We start from the raw sequence: 21,355 nt of genomic DNA, 5'->3' as shown, positions 1-21,355 counted from the left end.
CTGAGCATACTGAAAAATCCCTTAGATGGGCCAAGGCTCGATTTCTTTTAAACAGCAATGCTGCCTCTACGTCCTTTGCTAGGAAGCTCAAGCAACACTCCCATCCCGCCCATGTGTACAGGTTAAGGAACAGGGATGGTAACCTTACCTCCCACCCTAAGGAGGTAATGCAAATTTTCACTTCCTTCTACCAACAGTTGTATGCGGCTCCTGGTTCCCCTCCCCGAATCCCTCCTCAGTCCTGGTTAGACCCTCTACGGCTCCCCTGCCTGTCCCCTGAGCAACTACTTATCCTTAATGCCCCTTGTACGACGGAGGAGGTGGCCTCGGTCATCTCTTCCCTCAAGCCGGCTAAAACCCCGGGTCCCGACGGTTTTTCGGCGACCTACTATAAGAAATTTGCGGATTCCCTACTCCCTAAACTGACCAAGCTTTATAACTTTATCTTGGGGGGGCAGCACTTTCCAGAGGAGATGCTCCAGGCTAGCCTGTCACTTATCCCAAAGCCGGGGAGGGACCTCGCCCAACCTCAAAATTTCAGACCCATTTCCGTTATAAATAACGATTTAAAAATTTTTGGGAGAATTCTAGCAGATCGCCTAGCCTCGATCATCACCTCACTTGTCTCTCCGGAACAAACAGCTTTATACCCTCAAGACAAATTACTGATAATATCCGTCTGGCCTCTAATATCATCCAAGATGCAGACGCTGGCTCCCGCGGGGTCTTGATGCTCAGTTTGGATATAAATAAAGCCTTTGACAGCGTTCTCTGGTCATATTTGGAGGACGTCTTGACTAAATTTGGCTTTCAGGGGGAGTTTGTTCACGGCTTTAGGGCCTTGTACCATCGCCCCCACACGAGCGTTAGGATCCCGGGCGCTAGTTCTTCGTATTTCCCCTTGGGTCGAGGCACGAGGCAGGGGTGTCCCCTCTCTCCACTTTTATTTGCCCTGGCCATGGAGCCCCTGACGAGATCCATTTTGGATAACCCTAACATACGGGGTTATGTTAAGGGGGATCAGGAGTTCAAGGTTAGTCTCTACGCGGATGATGTTCTGCTGTTCTTGTCTGACCCCCTTGTCTCTTTGCCCAACCTGTTCACTTCCCTGTCCTCTTTTCATAACATTTCAGGGCTGGGTGTCAATCCGACTAAATGCTCGGCCATGCCTATTCATCTCCCCTCTCCCCTTTTGGAATCCCTTAAGGACTCCTACAAATTTACATGGAGTCACACCCACCTCCAATATTTAGGTATTAAACTTACCCCGACGCTCAAGCAGCTGTATTCCCTTAATTACCCTCAGGCCTTTTCATCCATTAAATCCCTCCTTCACCAATGGTCCACTTACCATATTTCATTTTTAGGGCGCATCCAAGCGGTAAAAATGTCCATCCTCCCGAAACTTCTATTTTTGTTTCGCTCCCTACCGATATATGTCCCCCGCTCCACACTTCAGGAAGTCCAGGGTCACTTACTTTCTTTCATCTGGCAAAAGAAAAAGCCCCGACTGAATCGTTCGCTATTGTATAGACCCAGGCACTTGGGCGGTCTGGGATGTCCGGACCTATGGAAATACTTCCTGGCCTCGCGACTGATACAGACCGCACAATGGCATATGGATCCAGCCCCAATCCCATGGTTGCGCTTTGAGTGGGCCTCAATCGCTCCATATTACCTCCCAGGGCTATTGTGGTCCAAAACTATATCCCATAAGGATGTCTCCCCTCTGAACGGCATAGTGGGTCAGGCCCTCTACCTCTGGGCCCTTTATGGGCAGAAGTTCCAACTTTGCTCGGGGGTCCCCCTCCTGTCTTCGTTTATAGGGGAACCTGGGTTCCCCCCGGCCTTCCGTTCGGGGGCTTCCTTTAGTAGATGGACCGCACGTGGCCTTACACGACTGGACTCTTTATTACTGGAATCTAACTTTTGCTCCTTTGCATATTTGCAACAAACGCATGATCTAGATAGGTCAGCCCACTATCAGTTTCTCCAGATTAGACACTTTTACTCCACTCTATTCCAGAATCTGAGAGGGGCCGGGAAGACGATGTTTGAGGGGCTCTGTGGGATGGAGGCTAGAGAGAGGGGCACCATCTCAGCTCTATACAGTCACCTTAATGTGTTCAAAGTGACCCCTAAATCCGTGGCTATGTTGGGCTGGGAGGCGGAGGTGGCTCAGGAATTTTCTGTGGAGGATTGGGAGGTTATGGTTGACAATATGCACAAATGTACTCGCTCTGTGTCCGTTAAGGAATCGGCCCTCAAGCTTCATACCAGATGGTATTACTCCCCGGATCGTCTACATAGGATGTTTCCACTGGTATCGGCCTCCTGTTTTAGGGGATGTCAGGGTAGAGGCACGCTCCTTCACACATTTTGGGAATGTAAAGCCCTGGAACATATCTGGGCCAAATCCTCTGTATTGGTTGAGAGGATCACTGGCGCCCCTGTTTCACTTTCGTACCAGCTGTGTGTTCTCTACGCTGATATCCCGGGAGTCCCCCGTCCGCAACAGAGGCTGATTCATACTCTTTTTAGCGCCATTCACTGGGCGATAGCTTTGCACTGGAAGAGCCCCGTGGTACCTTGGTCTCAGGTTATTCGCCGCATGGAGTCCATTAGACTAATGGAGCGCATCCACCACACTCTCCTGGACTCCATGCCAGTTTTTGATAAGAAGTGGAGCAGTTGGACGGCCCTCCTCCTTACTTCCAGGCTCGAGGACCCATGACCCGTTTGGGTGTTGGGCCTCGGGGCTGGTTTGTGGGCGGAGGGGGTTCACACTCGCCCTGAGGGTGGGGCTGGCGGGTTACTGATCTTAGAGCTTACATGTAACAGCTGACATCATGACCTGTTTGAATTCCTAGACTAGAGCATCTCAGGCAGTCTATATTTTCTTGGTTTTTCTTTTCTTTTCTCCTGTTTGGTTTTCTTTTTCTTTGGTTCTTCTCATGTTGGTTGTTTTATGACCCTATTAGCTCCCAGAGATACCTCCTGGAGGTCTGTTTGCGGAAGCCGCTGCACTCCACTTGGTCTGCAGTGCTCCCTTTCTTTTTTCTGTAATAACATTTTGCTGCCTGTTGGATGAGTAAACTAGGATGTTCCTTTGTTAGGTCGCCTATTGCAGTATATCTATTGACCTTGTATCCATTAACATTATGTTTGTATCTGGTATTCTCTGTGACAAATTGCCTGTACTTTTGCAATAAAAACGTTTGAAAACAAAAAAAAAAAAGTGAATGACATTAGGGAGGCTGAACATTGGGTGGCAACCTGTAGAGGTACACGGGCTAAGTTTGACAGCATATGGCAGTCATGGACAACCTACATGTCCGAAACTATATACGCTACCTCCAGTCTGGACTTGGCTCTACTGGAGCTGGCGGAACCTTCTTTGAGATCCCGCATACACACTGATGTTCCCACCTAGTGGTTGTTTTTCGCCTTCTTGCCCCATGGACGGAATGTTGAATTTGCTGATGAGACTCGCCTGGTGCTGGACCGCTGCACTTTTCAGGGATGTCAGGTAGGCTCCACCCTCCTTCCTCACCCCATTTCCCAATCCCCTCTTTACCCCTTCTTATCTCTCTATCACCCTTTCTGCTGTTCTTCTTTACTTTCCTTCTCTGTACTCTACACTTTAAGAAGTTGCTTTTTATTGACCTATGTGGTATTGAGATGTGGTGGAGCGTTAGGTTTCCTGTGGGCTAGTTGGTCCTGCAGCCGCCCTGTTTAGCTGGCGGGGGGGGGACCCTCCTGTCCGGAGGGGTCCATGCTGGGACGTCTCTCCTGGGCGGGGGGGTTGCTGTGGGTCTGTCTTACCCCCGGGGGACGCTCGGAGGAGGTAGCTGGAGGTGTTTGTGCCCCCCTCTCCTGGGCGGCCGCCGGGGGTGGTCCCATGCCTCCCTGGCCTTCTGTATGGCGGGGGGTGGGGGAGTGGGCCCTGGCCCGTCCTCTCCTTCCAATTCGGAGGCACCTTGGAGCGGGGCCCTAGCCCATAGAAACCGGAATAGGCATGAGTAGGCAAGAAGACACTCCAGACGTTTATTACCAGTCACTTGCCTGACTCATGTGTCTGACATAAGCCGCCAACTCTCGACCACCAGGACAGTTCTTATGGGTGTCATTGTTTCCTGCGGTTTATTTGTTCTGTGTTTGGACCTGACACGCCTGTCTACTGTATACTTCAGTGTATTTTACTGTTAAACTATTTCAAAATAAAGATTTTACAAAAAAAAAATGAGTTTACTGTACTAGCTTAAAGATAATTTTAACTAGACAGCCATGAATATCAGAAGCGTCTTCACTATCTCACTTTCTGTTCTACCTATAATGCCTAACACAACTATTCTGCTTCTCACAGTACAGTACCACAGACTAAGATACAACTCACACGGAGATTAAAATCTTGATACGTCTGCCAGCTATTCTTAGCATTACTCTGTAATCAGTCTCTTAGTGCCACTTACATTATTCACAAGATGATACTTAAAACTAAGATTTGAAAATAAAGAGCTCTGTGCTATAGTTACAGAATACTATCTGACAAATTAACATATATGTTGCACACCCACTATGATACACTGCTGAATTATTTGTCACATAAAACTGAAAACTTGCAGCGTTTTAATTTAAAGAGGAGTTCAACTGGTTGTTAAGTTTATTAAAAGTCAGCAGCTACAAAAAGTATAGCTGCTGACTTTTAATAAACAGCCACTCACCTGTCCCAGAATCCAGTGATGCGGCCGCCCAATGCCTCGCTCCTCTCCCCCGCCTCTCCATGGCACCGGTATTGTAAGTGTGGGCGCCTGGCTGCACCAGCTTGCGGCTTAACGGCCCGCGTGAGTTGCGGTGTGCTCTGTCAGTGGCCAGGCGATCTTCTGGGACCTGTGACACATCCCAGAAGATTGCAGGGAGGGGCTTTGCCTAGGGGGAGAGGAGGAGTCGCCTAGGCAGCCAGAAGACAAAAAGGAGGAAGTGGGACAGGAAGTCCCTCTCAAAACCAGGTACCCACTACCCCCCCCCCCAAAAAAAAATGACATGTCAATTGTGGCAAATCAGGGGGTGAGGAGTACTTAAAGCGGAGGTTTTGGATGGAACTCTGCTCTAAGATTTCATCAGAATTTTTTATTTTGATATAGTATTGCCTTTCAAGGTGCCATGCATGTGTTTGTTTTTTTCCCAATACAATCTTAATTATGGTCATAGTTACTGCTGTAAATATGACAGTGTTCAATAAATGCTCAAGACATTTTTGTTTCAGCATGTTGTAAGTGACTGCTTGAAAGAATAAAAAGTTGATTTGCCACACAACTTCACTAAAAACAAGGAGGTTTCAATGTGATTTCTCAACGAAATAAAGCATGGACACATAGATTTATGGGTGCGTTTGCTTTGAATATTAAATATGAATTAAATAGCATTTTTAGTTTGTGGTGGTTTGTGGTTTAATTACCATTTTCTATAGATATAACCAATGTGTGTGTAAACTATTAACATTTCAAAGAATTTAATAGAAAGACGAAGATTTAAGAAATAACTAAATCACTGATGGTTAAACAAATAAATATTTTATTTCTGGTGTATTTTTTTGCCAACTAAAGCATCTTTTTTTTTGCTATCAAAGTGTCTTTATCTTCTGTACCTGTCTTTTTGGACTTCCTAGGTTGTAAATAGTTGTGTACAGGGCCCCTTATTCATTCATTACAGATTTCATTTTTTTACTGCAAGGCTGATTTACTAAATGTTTTGAGGATGTTCGCATGAAACATTATGTGAATATTCACAGCAAATATCCAATCATGTGAAAATGGATTGGATGGATAGCTGAAGTGAATATTTACACAATTTGTTATGTGAATACAGTCAACGCTTTTAGTAAATAGGACCACATACCATGTCCCCCAGCCCAGGTTTAAGTACCTTAGCACATAATAAAGTATTATAAAAAATAAACGTAATACATGATGATTAGGGGTGAGCCCATGGATCAAGTCGAACCTAAGTTCGTCTTGAACATCAGGTGTTTGTTTGTTCTAAAATGAACCGAACACATGGGGCGTTCGTGGGAAATTCGAGCACCACGGAATGCCCCATAATGCACTGCAAGATTGCAGTGCATTGCTGTATGATGATTGACCAAAGCATGCACCTGACCTGCATGCTTTGGCCAATCATAGCGTCCTCTGCTGAGAGAGCCATAATTGGCAAAAGGCAGGGCGCCTTTGGCCAATCATGACTCAGGGGGACTAAGTCCACACCCCACACTATATAAGGCTTGTTACATAGAGGCTGTGTATAGTGTGTGGATGCAGATAGTTTGAGCTAGATTAGGCAGGCAGGTAAGTTTTTGGCAGTGTATTTGATATATAAATATATATATGTGTGTATATATGTGTGTATATATATATATATATATATGTATATGTATATACTCTGCATTTAGCATAGACTAGATATTCAGTGTAGACTCTAAATTCAAGTCAGTGTAGGCAGTGTATTTGATATATATATATATATATATATATATATATATATATATATATATATTAGCCAGGTCTCAAGGGTTACACGACATCAGTTGCCACGCCCAACTCCTACCATGCCCCGCCCCTAAACACGCTCTCATAAATTATCTCATGAAATGACACTTAAATGTTTTATGAAGAATTAAGTTATAAAAATAAATATTAACTTTATCCGTGCCCAAAAATGCAGCCTGCCCATGTCCACCAATGCAGCCTGTGTCCGCAATACAGCCTGTGTCGCCAGTGCAGCCTGTGTCCGCCAGTGCAGCCTGTGTCCGCCAGTGCAGCCTGTGTCCCCATTGCAGCCTACCTGTGTAGGGGAAGAGAGAGGAAAGGAGAGCTGCCACTGCCTGGTTGATCAGAGCGTGGAGAACATAACAGCTTTCATTTCAATAGCTGTGTGTTCCCTGCTGCGCTGTCATCTACAGCCCCTCCCCCTTGTATGGGCATTTTGATAGACAGATCCTTCGTCCAATCCTGGGATGGGTGATCTGTCTATTAAAGTGCCAGGACAAGGGGGAGGGGCTGTATATGAAGGCACATTGTGGAGAACACACAGCTATTGAAATAAAAGATGTTATGTTGTTCCCTGCGCTCTGATCAACCAGGCGGCGGCTCTCCTCTCCTCTCTCTTCTCCTACGATCGCTCCCATACAACCCTCACCAGCCAAAATGTGAGCAGGCAAGTGGAATTTCTGAGGGCTGTATATACACAGTCTAGTATGTATATACAGTGCCTTGCGAAAGTATTTGGCCCCCTTGAACTTTTCAACCTTTTGCCACATTTCAGGCTTCAAACATAAAGATATAAAATTTAAATTTTTTGTGAAGAATCACCAACAAGTGGGACACAATTGTGAAGTGGAACAAAATCTATTGGATATTTTAAACTTTTTTAGCAAATAAAACTGAAAAGTGGTGCGTGCAAAATTATTCGGCCCCTTTACTTTCAGTGCAGCAAACTCACTCCAGAAGTTCAGCGAGGATCTCTGAATGATCCAATGTTGTCCTAAATGACTGATGGTGATAAATAGAATCCACCTGTGTGTAATCAAGTCTCTGTATAAATGCACCTGCTCTGTGATAGTCTTAGGGTTCTGTTGAAAGCGCAGAGAACATCATGAAGACCAAGGAACACACCAGGCAGGTCTGTAATACTGTTGTGGAGAAGTTTAAAGCCGGATTTGGATACAAAGAGATTTCCCAAGTTGTAAACATCCCAAGGAGCACTGTGCAAGTGATCATTTTGAAATGGAAGGAGTATCAGACCACTGCAAATCTACCAAGACCTGGCCGTCCCTCTAAACTTTCAGCTCAGACAAGGAGAAGAATGATCAGAGATGCAGCCAAGAGGCCCATGATCACTCTGGATGAACTTCAGAGAACTACAGCTGAGGTGGGAGAGTCTGTCCATAGGACAACAATCAGTCGTACACTGCACAAATCTGGCCTTTATGGAAGAGTGGCAAGAAGAAAGCCATTTCTCAAAGATATCCATAAAAAGTCTTGTCTAAAGTTTGCCACAAGCCACCTGGGAGACACACCAAACATGTGGAAGAAGGTGCTCTGGTCAGATGAAACCAAAATCAAACTTTTTGCCCACAATGAAAAACGATATGTTTGGCGTAAAAGCAACACAGCTCATCACCCTCAACACACCATCCCCACTGTCAAACATGGTGGTGACAGCATCATGGTTTGGGCCTGCTTTTCTTCAGCAGGGACAGGGAAGATGGTTAAAATTGAGGGGAAGATGGATGCAGCCAAATACAGGACCATTCTGGATGAAAACCTGTTGGAATCTGAAAAAGACCTGAAACTGGGACAGAGATTTATCTTCCAACAAGACAATGATCCCAAACATACAGCAAAATCTACAAAGGAATGGTTCACAAATAAACGAATCCAGGTGTTAGAATGGCCAAGTCAAAGTCCAGACCTGAATCCAATCGAGAATCTGTGGAAAGAGCTGAAAACGGCTGTTCACAAACGCTCTCCATCCAACCTCACTGAGCTCGAGCTGTTTTGCAAGGAAGAATGGGCAAGAATTTCAGTCTCCCGATGTGCAAAACTGATAGAGACATACCCCAAGCGACTTGCAGCTGTAATCGCAGCAAAAGGTGGCTCTACAAAGTATTAACACAAGGGGGCCGAATAATTTTGCACGCCCCACTTTTCATTTTTTTATTAGTTAAAAAAGTTTCAAAAATCAAATAGATTTCGTTCCACTTCACAATTGTGTCCCACTTGTTGGTGATTCTTCACAAAAAAACAATTTTTTTTATATCTTTATGTTTGAAGCCTGAAATGTGGCAAAAGGTTGAAAAGTTCAAGGGGGGTGAATACTTTTGCAAGGCACTGTATATATATATATATATATATATATATATATACTCTGCATTCAGCGTAGCCTATATATTCAGTGTAGACTCTACATTCAGTCAATGCAGGAGGTTTATATAACACAGTGTATTGAAGTGTTTAAGGGGAACCCAGCACCAAATTAACAAAAAATAAATGGCATGGGGGTCCCCCCAAAATCCATACCAGGCTCTTCAGGTCTGGTATGGATTTTAAGGGGAACCCCACGCCAATTTGTTTTTCAAAAATGGCGTGGGGGGTCCCCCCAAAATCCATACCAGACCCTTGTCTGAGCATGCAACTTGGCAGGCCGCAGAAAAAGGGGTGGGCGAGAGAGCACACCCCCCCTCTTGAACCGTACCAGACCACATGCCCTCAACATGGGGAGGATGCTTTGGGGTCCTCATCCCCACAGGCCCTTCAGGTCTGGTATGGATTTTAGGGAAACCCTATGCCAAATGTGAAAAAAATTACATGGGGGTCTCCCCCAAAATCCATAGCAGACCCTCGTCTGAGCATGCAACCTGGCAGGCATCAGCAAAAGGGAGCGCCCCCCTCCTGAACCATACCAGGCACATGGCCTCAACATGGGAAGGGTACTTTGGGGTCCTCATATGCACAATCCTTGCCCGGTAGTTGTGGGGGTCTACGGGCAGGGGGCTTATCGAAATCTGGAAGCCCCCTTTAATACCATTTTATTTGGCTCATGGTTCCCCATAAAATCCATACCAGACCTGAAGGGTCTGGTATGGATTTTGGGGGGGACCCACACGCCATTTTTTTTTTACATTTTGGCGTGGAGACCCGAAAGGCCTAGTAATGGACTGTAATGTATATTGCCGGGATCCAACAATACATTACAGCCGGAAGCAATTTTAAAAGAAATTTCTCCTTTAGAAATGTAATTTTGCTGCGGTACTATTATAAACATGGGAAATATACGCTACTTTACAGGTAGACTAAGGGGACCCCCCCAGGCATGATATCTAAAGTAATATTTTTTTTTTTACTGTTTCACTTTAAGCATTATTAAAATGAATCCTCCTGAAAAAAATGGCCATTTTAAAAACTTTTGTTTGCATTGATACCCTTGTCCCTTTGGGGTAGAACCCAAGTCCCCAAACACTTTTAATGGCAATAATTTGCATATAAGCCTTTAAAATTAACACTTTTGATTTTTAACGTTCGTGTCCCATAGACTTTAACGGTGTTCACATGTTTGCACAAATTTTTTGTCTGTTTGCATGTTCTGGTGCGAACCGAACCGTGGGGTGTTCAGCTCATCCCTAATGATGATGGTAATAATTTTAACATTTACTGTAGGTACTTTGTTAGTAACTTGGAAATCATGTACAATGCATTGTAAATTCTATGAGATTGGTGATATTTAATTATATACTTTCTTGCAGACCATGCTGGCAAAATGCTTGGCGTATTAATCAATGTGGACTGATGTAATATGCTGGGTCCTGAAGAAGAGGCTATTTGCCACAAAACAAGACCTGCCTCTGGAAAAAAGATGTGTCGTAAAATGTTGCATAACTGTTAGCAAGGTAATTTCGACATATGTAACTTGTTTTTATTAATGAGGGATGATCTTGATGGATAAATAAAAATGTTTTTTGTATTGTTTTGTTTTTTTAAGTTGTATGAGAAAACACTTTTATTTGCTTTTGGATGTGCCAGATATATACAGTAGTAGTAGAGAATTTTAGGTTGTATTAGGGATGAGGAAGCCAACAATTTAACATACTGTATACTATGTAACCTTCTTGGTGTTATTATAATTATGCACTTTTTCAGTGTATGACTTATTTTGAAAAATATGGATCAATTAAAGAATATTAATAGAAATGAACATATTTTAGTGCACAACAGGCTCAACATGACCAGTCCAACAACTGCTATGTTGTATTTGAATTATAAATTTAGCCAGCGCCTCCCAAACATAAAGATTTACCAGTTAAATGACTGGTTAGGATGCAGACTGGTTCTTGGGTATTCTAGGTAACTAATCATTACTACAACATATTATATTAAGAATTAAGGTGTGGTTCTGTATCAAGAGTAGCACCCATGATACACATTGCATAAGAAACCAATTAAATTATTTTTAAAGTACTATAGCAAAGACTGCCATGTGTTTCAGGAGACAAGCGTTGTTATAAAAATGATGTCCTTTACAAGGACACAACTAGAAATTTTCGGGTCCTCCTAGTTACGCTGCGTCTTTAAAACCCCTCCCAATGTACTGATTACATCTTTAGCAACCTTGCAAATTTTTTTAGAGTGTATTAAAATGTTGTTATACTTTCATTATGTTGAGCAAAATGCATCTATAGTACAAGGGCCCAGGCATGGATGAGCAGTTTTCTCTCATTTTAAAAGCAGCTCAGAAAGGTTGCTGGAGTGCCTGTAATTGCTTAGGCTTTTTGAACATCACACACATTTTAGCAAAGCAATGAGTATATGAGTATGGAGCTGCATTGTACTATGAGAGTCTTAAAATGAACTTCCACTTAGAAGAACTGAGGTTTAAATCCATGGAAGTGGCTAAATATGCAGGTAATGTACATATATAGGCAGTTATATTATTTGTAAAAGTATTTGTAATTTTGTGCCAGTGATGTTTTCAAAGTACTCCTGTCAGACAACCAAGGCAGATGGTTGAATTTCACTGCAGCAGCAGCAACAATATTTGGTCTGGAACACACTCCCACCCTGCTGTCTGGACCATGGGGGAGCAATGGCAAAATTATAAGGTCATCCCTTTGCTCACACTGCCCTATACTGTCTGCATGCTTACTGATAACACGTCTATGCAAAAGATCCTGGTTGACTCTAATTCCGCATACACACGATCAGATTTTTCGACAACAAAACCGTGGATTCAAACTTGTCTTGCATACACACGGTCACACAAATGTTGTTGCAAATTCCGAACGTGAGAACGCGGTGACGTACAAGACATACGACGAGCCGAGAAAAGTGAAGTTCAATTGCCAGTGCGGCTCCTTCTGCTTGATTCTGAGCATGCGTGAGCTTTTGTGCGACAGACTTGTGTACCCACAATCGGACTTTCCGACAACAAGTGAAGTTGGAGGAAAATTCCAGAACTTGCACTCAAACATTTATGGCTGGAAATTCCGACAGCAAATGTTCCATGGAGCATACACACAGTTGGACTTGTGTACAAGCTCACATTGAACATTTCCCATCGGAAAGTCCGACCGTGTGTACACGGCATTAGGGTTCAATCACACCAGCAGAGTTGAGATGCATTAGGTAGAGTTGCCCAATGCAGTCTTGATTTAAGGTTTCAGCTCACACCAACATGCTGTAATGCCGCGTACACACGATCGGACTATCTGGCAGACTTGGTTCGGCGGACAATCCGCCCATGTGTGGGCTACGGCCGACTTTTTTTTCCCAAAAGTCCGGCGGACTTAGAAAGAAGTTTTGACTCAAAAATCCATGTGTGTACTAGTCCGCCGGACTTTTGAAATGAACGGACTTTCCCGCACATGCTTTCTTCTCCCAGCTCTTTTACTAGCGGTGGCCCGGTCTTCTGTCGTCGCCTCTTCTTCCGACTTCGGTGGTCTTGTCCCCCTCTTCGGTTCTTCTTGCCGGGCCTCCGCTTTCTTCCTACAGCTCTTTTACTAGCGGTGGCGCGGTCTTCTGTCGCCACTGTTGCCGCCTTCTCTTCTTCTTCCTTGAGATGTTGACTTATATAGGGACAAGGGGCGGGGTCACCGGGTGATGTCCCCGCTCCTTATGATGTCACATTCGACAGCTTCTTTCACCAGGTGAATGAGTAGGGGTACATTGTACCCCATACGCATTCACATAGGGTGGGGAACCGGTATCTGGGGCCCCTTATTTAAAGGGGCTCCCGGATTCCGATAAGCCCCTCGCCCGCAGACCCCTATAACCAACGGCCAGGGTTGTCAGGAAGAGGCCCTTGTTCTCATCAACATGGGGACAAGGTGCTTTGGGGTGGGGGGGCCGATCGATCGTCCACACCCCCTTTCCTGACCGGCCAGACTGCGTGCTCAGATAAGGGTCTGATATGGACTCTGGGGGGACGCCCATGCAGTTTTTTCGGCGTAGGGCTTCCACTTTAAGTCCATACCAAGTGACGGGACCAGAGGCGTGTCAATCTTGCCGATGGAGGCGGCGACATTGACCTCCTTTGCTATTCCCATCTACCTGGAGCCACGTTCAAAATGAACTGACTTTCCTCCGTGTGTGGGCAAGTCCGTTCATTTCAAAAGTCCGGCGGACTCCCGCCATAGTCCGCCATGTTGTCTGCCGGACTTAGACCGCCAGAAAAGTCCGGTCATGTGTGGGCAGGTACGTTGTTCAGAAAGTCCGGCGGGACTCAGCTGCAAAGTCCGGCGGGTGTTCCGCCGGACTAGGTCCACCGTATTAAGTCTGCCGGATAGTCTGATCGTGTGTACGCGGCATAAGTGAAAGTGAATCTGCAGCACACAAAGATCAGATCCCCTGTAAAATTACCAAGACTGGATGGTCAGAAATGCAATCCCTTCAGCAGGTAAAATGGTTTTCATCTGCATTTCATCTGCACATTTAATTGTTTGCCTGTAGTTTAGCTGTAGAAATCTTTTTTTGAAATAGGATGCAGAGCACCAGAGTTAACCTCCCTAGCGGTAATCCCGAGTCTGGCTCGGGTTGGGATTTTAATTACATAAGCGGTAACCCAGAGCTAGACTCGGGATCGCATCGCTCGATGCAGGGGAGGACACAGGGAGAGTTACTCACCTTGTCCTCTGGATCCAGCGATGTCCGCCGCGCTGTGTGATCGAGTTGTCCTCCGCTCGATTCACAGTGCCGAATGCCGCCGAGCTCCGTTCCCTGCGGCGTTACGGCGCACGGGAGCGGAGAACGGCGGCAAATTCAAAAAAGTAAAAACACACAAAACACACACAGCACTGTAATCTTACAGATTACAGTGCTGTATTAAAAAATACACACCCCCTTTGTCCCTAGTGGTCTGTGCAATGCCCTGCATGCACTTTTATATTATAAATACAGTTTTTTCTGCCTGGAATTTGGAGATTGTCCATAGCAACCAAAACATGTCCCTTTTTCAGTTTTTTTTTGGATTTGATTACATTATTGAATAATTTTTATTATTCTTTATTATATTATAAACTTTATCATACCCGGGATGTCCGCTAGACTCTGGTTTGAAGAGATTTCAGAGCGTTATTCCTAAGAATTACAGGACTAAAAAATAAAAGCCAGATTTCTGTGCAAAATAATTGTACCGCTTTCAGCACCAGACTGAATCATACCGCCAGGGAGGTTAATAAACACTGAGTTGGCCCTAGGTAAGCCAAGCAGAATTTACTTTTAGGCCTCGTGCACACTGAGCATTTAACCACGGCAATCAGTCTGAGTTCCAGACATTGGCCCCTGGGTGCATAATGCCTAGATTTACTTAGAGGGGTGGGTGGCAAAAGAGTAAAGAAACCTTATGGAAATGTTTATTTGTTCTTTACATTGCTTTGGTTTGGATGCTAAACAGTAATTTAAGAAAGTAAATAAACTAATATACAGTTTAAGCAACTATAGAAAAAGTGTCACTTCAAATCTTACCAATAATAATTAGAAGCACTAATTCTTTTACCAAAGTGTAACCTACCTTCCATCTACATTGACTGTTTTTTCCTGGCCATTAGGTAAGCATACTGTGATATCCACCTTCCGATGCAAGACATTTTCTTTTGACTCTTCTTGGCTTTGGTTTCCTGTGCCATCTGACTCAGTAGACGACGTGTGCTCCATGCAAGGTTTTGTCATGGACTGAGGTGGAGGAGGAGCACGGGCCTTCATTTTCTTTCTAAAATAATAGGAATAGATTTATTAATAAAAAAAAAATAATAATAATAACAATAATAAATAATATAATTTATAGGACCTAACATGCATCTTAAAACTATCATTGTATAGTAAGCTGACTTTACACATTGCAGTCTGGTTGTACAATCTACTTTAGTTCCGGCAACTATTTAGTGCAAAACTTACAATCTGACTGTAAAATGCTTGTAGAATCCTCTTTTAGCTTTATCAAAACTAGAGAATATAAGGTCCTTCCTAAAGGTCTATTTCCAATCAGACTGACCCTCACATAGTTGTTCATAGATCTAAAGAAGATTGCACATTCAGATTGCATATTTGTTGAGAGTTTAAAGGCTTGTCCTACTGGATGAAAATCGAATAGCCTGTTTAGGTTGGTTCTCACAATCCATAGCTTTGGAAAATCTATAGGAGGTTGTACAATCAGATTGTAACACGTATAGATAGCTTCACACAGGGGAAACCTCATCTAGAGGGGCGTTATCCAGATCAGCATAGTCTACATTAGGGGTGCCCAACCACTGGCACATGTGGCCCGCAATACCCTCTGATCTGGCCCACCACCTCCTGCTCTGGAATGGCGGGCTGGCAAACCCAGATCGTGGTTTTCCGACCCGCCATCCCCGAGCATCTGTGAAGAACGGAGCTGGCGCTAGAGGGAGCTTAGCCGATGCTTCCTGTATAGCGCTGGCTCCTGTCACAGGCAGAGTGATACCAAATGTACACTGCCTGGGACAGGAACGATACAGGAAGAAAGGGAACTGCTCTGTACTGCAGCCGCATGCTTCCTCCAGCACCGGCTTCGTTGTTTACACTGATGCTCAGGGATGGTGCATTAGGAACCAGCCAGTAGTACCCAGCAATAGTACCCACCAGCAGTACCCAGCAACAGTAACCATCAGCAGTATCAGTTCTTAGTACCCACCAGCAGTACCAACCAGCAGTGCCCACCAGAAGTACCCATCAGCAGTACCCACCAGCAGTACCAGCCAGCAGTTTTCGCCAGCAGTATCCGCCAGCAGTATCCGCCAGCAGTACCCACCAGAAGTACCCGCCAGCAGTATCCATCCACAGCACTAGTCAGCAGTACCAGCCAGCAGTGCCCACCAGCAGTACCAGCTAGCAGTACCCACCAACAGTACCAGCCAGCAGTACCCACCAGCAGTACCAGCCAGCAGTACCCACCAGTAGTACCAGCCAGCAGTACCCGCCATCAGTACCAGCCAGCAGTACGCACCAACAGTACCAGCCAGTAGTACCAACCAGCAGTACTCACCAGCAGTACCCGCAAGCAGGACCCACTAGCAGTACCAGCCCTAAAGGACAACCAGCAGCAGCCTCCAGCCATACCTGCCTGGTGGACAGCAGCAGCCAGCGATACCTGCAGGAATCGTGAGGAAGAAGTAAAAATTGAAGTCAGCTGAGATGCAGGTACCACAGTGCATCAGTGTGAAAGCAGCCTTAGGTCCATTTCACACAATCGATCCGATCAGGTCCGTCTGTCTGTTTTTTTGTGCACCTAATTGGACCCTCCATTCTCCTCTATAGAGCAGCAGATTTAAATGGACTTGTGTCCTTTTACACCCACCTTTCTCTAATCTGATCCACTTAAAAAAAAGAGAAGGGGATCCACCCCCTTCTGTCTGGGTGAATCAGATAGGAGGGCCCATAGAGTACAGTGGGCTGTGTCCATGTCTATGTCTATATGCATAATGGACACAGACCTGTCATCTGTCCGCTCCCCTCATTGTGGCCCATGACCGGTTACCAAGTCACTAAATTGGCCCTCGCTCCTCAAAAGGTTGGGCACCCCTGTTGTGCATTGTGTCCAGAATTCTTTTTTTTTTAATTCTTGCACAATGGAAGTTGTTACGAAGGCTCCTAAGAAGTTGATGGGAGTCTAGGAAAAAACAGGCTGGAGCTCTTGCATTATACTAATGAAATCGTAAGTAGTAACCATGGCAAACTAGGGGCCTGTACCCATAGCAGATAACTAATGCGCTGTCATGCAACGCTGTACCCAAACAAAATTTATAGAATTTTTTTTCACAAATAGAGCTTTCTTTTGGTGATATTTGATTACCTCTGGGTTGTTTCTTTTTTTCGATATACGGTAAATGAAAAGAAAAAAACGGAATATTTAGAAAAATACAAAAAAAACAATGTTTTTTTACTTTCTGCTATAAAACATATCCAATAAAAAAAATGTCATTAAAATTCTTCAAAAATTTTGCTACATATTTTTTATTAAAAAAAATCCCAATAAGTATATTGATTGGTTTGCATGAAGGTTATAATGCCTACAGACTACGGTATGTATACTGGGCATTTTTGTATACTACTATTGGTGGGGAATCGGGATCAGTGACTTACAATGAAACTGCGATAGTGCGGCAAAAAATTTGACACTAACTGACCCCGGAGGTTGAACTGACTAACTGCCACTGACATCACCAGTGACACTAATACAGTGATCAGTCCTCCCTCACACCCTCCCTTTCTACTTACCTGAGGCTTTCTTTGATTTAGCGCTGCACACGTCTGCAGCTCTTCTCTCCCCTCACTTCTGGGTCTCAATGGCTTTGCTGTGCCACCTGAGAGCTACTGGCTCTGCTGCTGTCAATCAAAGTCAGAGACGAGGGAGAGGGGATAGGACCGAGTCATACTGTCTGTGTCAACAGACTCAGGATCGAGCACGCACAAGTCGCTTCCCATGGGGCACTGAACCTGAGAAGAGGAGGTTAAGGGGCCGCTCCATTGCACAGAGCAGGTAAGTATAGAGATGTTTGCTATTTTTTTTTTAAATATGTACCTTTAAACCCACATTAAAGGGGTTGTAAAGATTCATGTTTTATTTATTTTTAAATAACACACATGTTATACTTACCTCTTCTGTGCAAGGGTTTTGCACAGAGCAGCCAAGCTCTTCTTCTCAAGTGCCTCCACGGAGAGCTGCTTTCCATGGGGGCACACGTGTGGGCACTCTCCCAAGTTCTGCTGCTGCATCCATTGACACAGACAGCAGGACTTGGCGCTGTCCCCGACTCCCGTGTCACTAGATTTGATTGACAGCAGTGGAAACAAATGGCTCCCACTGCGATCAATCTATCCAATGAGGACCTGAGACAGTGGCTGGAGCTGCTGTGCTTGCCCCCTTCACTGGAACAATCGAGTTTAGGTAAGTAAAAGGTGGGCTCTGGGAGGGCTGCTGCACTACAGAAGGTTTTTCACCTTAATGCATAGAATGCATGAAGGCAAGGTTGCCCAACCTTTTTAAGAGCGAGGGCCACTTAAGCGACTTGGTAACTGGTCGTGGGCCACAATGAGCGGAGTGGTTGGATGGCATATCCGTGTCCACTCTGCATTTGCAGAGCGGAAACAGATGCAGCCCACGATACTTTTTGAGGGATCGTATTGGAGGTAGAACACAAGTCAGTTTATGTCTGCCACTACTTAGAGGTGAATGGAGGCTCCAATTGGTTGGACTGACCATGTGAAAGGGGTCCAAGGCTGCTTTCACACTGATGCGCTGTGGTTTACCCGCACCACGTGTGCAACGCAGTGTACCTTTTGGCTTTCCTGCAGTTTGCAATAGACTTCTATTATATTCTGCAGGTTTGGTGCACTTTCAGAAAGCTCACCAAACTCGCAGGTAATAATAGAAGTCTATGGCTCAGTGCAGGTAACCCGCAGATAACCTGCTCTGCACCTGTGGATCAGTTTGAAAGCAGCCCAGTAACCACTGCTGAACAGATATGCCCAGATATACACTGTGATTTTAGTAATAAACTGACCTTTAATAACATATTCTTTCTATTCTATCTCAGAGCAGAAGGTCGCGGGCCACATTAGAGGGCTCCGAGGGCCACATGTGGCCCCCGGGCCGCTGGTTGGGCACCCCTACATTAAGGTGAAAAACCTTGAGGGTTTACAACCCCTCTAAACATTGACACAAAAAATGTGGAAGCTGACTGATTTCCATGCAGAGCTGCACCAGATTTTGTTTTAGTAAATCAACCCCTAGTGTTTTCACTGAAGGAAACCAACCATTGCTTCTAGATTTGCTTTTTATAATGTGCTCCGTTTACATTGTCCAGATTATTGATACATTTATTTAAAAAATGCAAATGAAAATTGTTATGTAGTTTCACTGCATTTTACATTTAACCTGTTCTAACCTGTATTCCCACGTCAGTATACAACGCCTTATAGGTCAATGTTTAATGGTCAACAAACACCCTTATGTCAGTGATTTTCCATAGAGTCAATTTAATTTGCAGTGTTTGTAAATAATTATGTTTTAGATAAAAGTTCTCATGTAATTACAAGTTAATAACAGCATCAAAACAGTACACCTATCATAAACTCTTGTTCCTCTTTTCCAAAAGTTATTAACCTGTTGCTACCCGTGCTATAGCCGAATGACAGCTACAGTGCGGGCTTACTTTGCCAGGAGGGCATCTATTGACATCTTCCTGTGATCTCGGGGCGGCGTGCTCTGATCCCTGAGTCCGAAGGACTCAGCTGATCACAGACTGTGTAAAAGGCCAATCACAGTGGGCCTTTACCACGTGATCAGCCGTGTCCAATAACAGCTGATCACGGATGTCACTACAAGCCGGTTATTGGCTTTTTTTCTACTCATGCTGCCAGCACAAGGAGAAAAGAAGAAAGCCAATAACCAGCTTGAGTTAAAGGGACATCGGCACTGATAATCAGGGCACTGATTATCAGTGCAGTCCCCATGGGTGCCCACCACTGCTGCGAATCAGTGCCCACCATGACTGCCAATAAGTGCCTACCAGTGCTGCCAATCAGTTCCCATTAGCGCCTCCTCATCAGTTTCACCTGTCAGTGCCACCTATCAGTTCCCATCAGTGCCACTTATCAGTGTCCATCAGTAGCACTGATCAGTTCCCACCAGTGCAGCCTATCAGTGCCTGTCAGTGCAGCCTCATCAGCACACATCAGTAATTGGGAAAAATTATCTGTTTGCAAAATTGTATAACAAGCTATACAAAAAAAAACAAAAAAAAACTCAGTGGTGAGCAAATACCACCAAAATAAAGCTCTATTTGTGTGAAAAAAAAATTATAAAAATTTAGTTTGGGTACAGTGTTGCATGACTGCACAATTGTCATTCAAATTGTGACAGCACTGAGAGCTGAAAATTGGCCTGGGCAATGGCAAGGGTAAGCAAGTAGTTAAAGGTTATCTGAAATAGTTTACAATAAACATTTTCCTAAATTGCACTAATAATCTGAGAAAATATTTAGGGGTCTATTTATAATGTTTGCACTCAAGATTCATCCAGCTTTCACTTAAGATTGTGACATTTTTTGAATTGGATTCAGTTTACAATACAGTAAAACCTTGCATTGCGAGTAACGCGGTCTATGAGCATTTTGCAATACAAGCATTTAAAAAAAAAAAATCCTGACTTGATTTACGAACGCAAGACGAGCAGGATTCAAGCCTCTCGGGTGTGCAGTACCACATGTGGACAGAGGTGTTGGGGACGCTGGTGATGCTCGGAGACACTTGGTGCCACTCGGAGAAACTCTGCGCCGCTTGGAGACACGCGGAACCACGCGGAAACACTCCGTTCCCAAGTGTCTCTGAGCCTCTTCAAGTGGTCTCCGAGCATCTACGAGTGGCTCCGAGTGTTTCCGAGCATCACTGGCACCCCCACCTCTGGCCACATGCGGTACTGGATACACTAGCAGTGACACTGGAACAAATTATCTGAGTTTCCATTGATTCCAATGGGGAAACTCACTTTAACCGCTTGCTGACCGCCGGCTGTCAAATGACGGCCAGGCGGCGCGGCACTTGTGGCGGGAGGGCGTCATATGATGTCCTCCCATTTAAACAGGGAATGCGTGCAATCGCGCGTGCACATCCCTGTTCCTTCGGTGGCAGCATGTCACGGAGACACCACTCACCACCGAGGTGGGTGAACAGCTATTGGGTATGGCTGTTTACCACATGCACGTCGGTGGCGGCATGTTCCCGGGAACACTGCTCATCACCGACGCTGGTAAACAGCCATTGGCCGGCTGTTTACCCACGTGATCGGCTGTGATCATTTCACAGCCGATCACTAAATGTAAACAAACCGCGGTAACGAGATGTTACCGGGTTCTCCTCCTCACACACCGATCGTGTGTGAGGAGGAGATTGCGGTAACATTTCGTTACCACTTACGGTGTACAAAAATCACACTGATTGCCCCCCCCCCAATAAAGATGACCTGTCACCACCCATCATAGTACCTGTCACAGTCCATCAAAGTACCTGTCACAGTCCATCAGAGTACCTGCCACAGTCCATCTGAGTACCCGAGTACCTGTCACAGCCCATCTGAGAATCCAAGTACCTGTCACAGCCCATCAGAGTACCGAGTACCTGTCACAGCCCATCAGAGTACCCGAGTACCTGTCACAGCCCTCAGAGTACCCGAGTACCTGTCACAGCCCATCAGAGTACCTGAGTACCTGTCACAGTCCATCAGAATACCCGAGTACCTGTCACAGTCCATCAGAGTACCCAAGTACCTGCCTCAGTCCATCTGAGTACCC

General features: G+C 45.0%; 1 protein-coding gene across 4 annotated transcripts in view; it reads right to left on the bottom strand.

The window, feature by feature from the left end:
• COBL (cordon-bleu WH2 repeat protein) overlaps positions 1 to 21,355 on the bottom strand; it is a 494,130-nt gene that overhangs the window by 312,637 nt on the left and 160,138 nt on the right. For all 4 annotated transcript variants that reach the window (XM_077491755.1, XM_077491756.1, XM_077491754.1 and 1 more), the window contains one exon: positions 14,560 to 14,757. In XM_077491755.1, coding sequence (XP_077347881.1) covers positions 14,560 to 14,757 — 198 coding nt within the window. The remainder of the gene's footprint in view (positions 1 to 14,559; positions 14,758 to 21,355) is intronic.

The sequence above is a fragment of the Lithobates pipiens genome, unplaced genomic scaffold (genome assembly GCF_037356315.1).
Source record: "Lithobates pipiens isolate NorthernLeopardFrog02 unplaced genomic scaffold, aLitPip1_a1.2 Scaffold_19, whole genome shotgun sequence".
Taxonomy (NCBI): domain Eukaryota; kingdom Metazoa; phylum Chordata; class Amphibia; order Anura; family Ranidae; genus Lithobates; species Lithobates pipiens.
The sequence above is the reverse complement of the archived record's forward strand: the minus strand, read 5'-3'. Positions and strand labels throughout refer to the sequence as shown.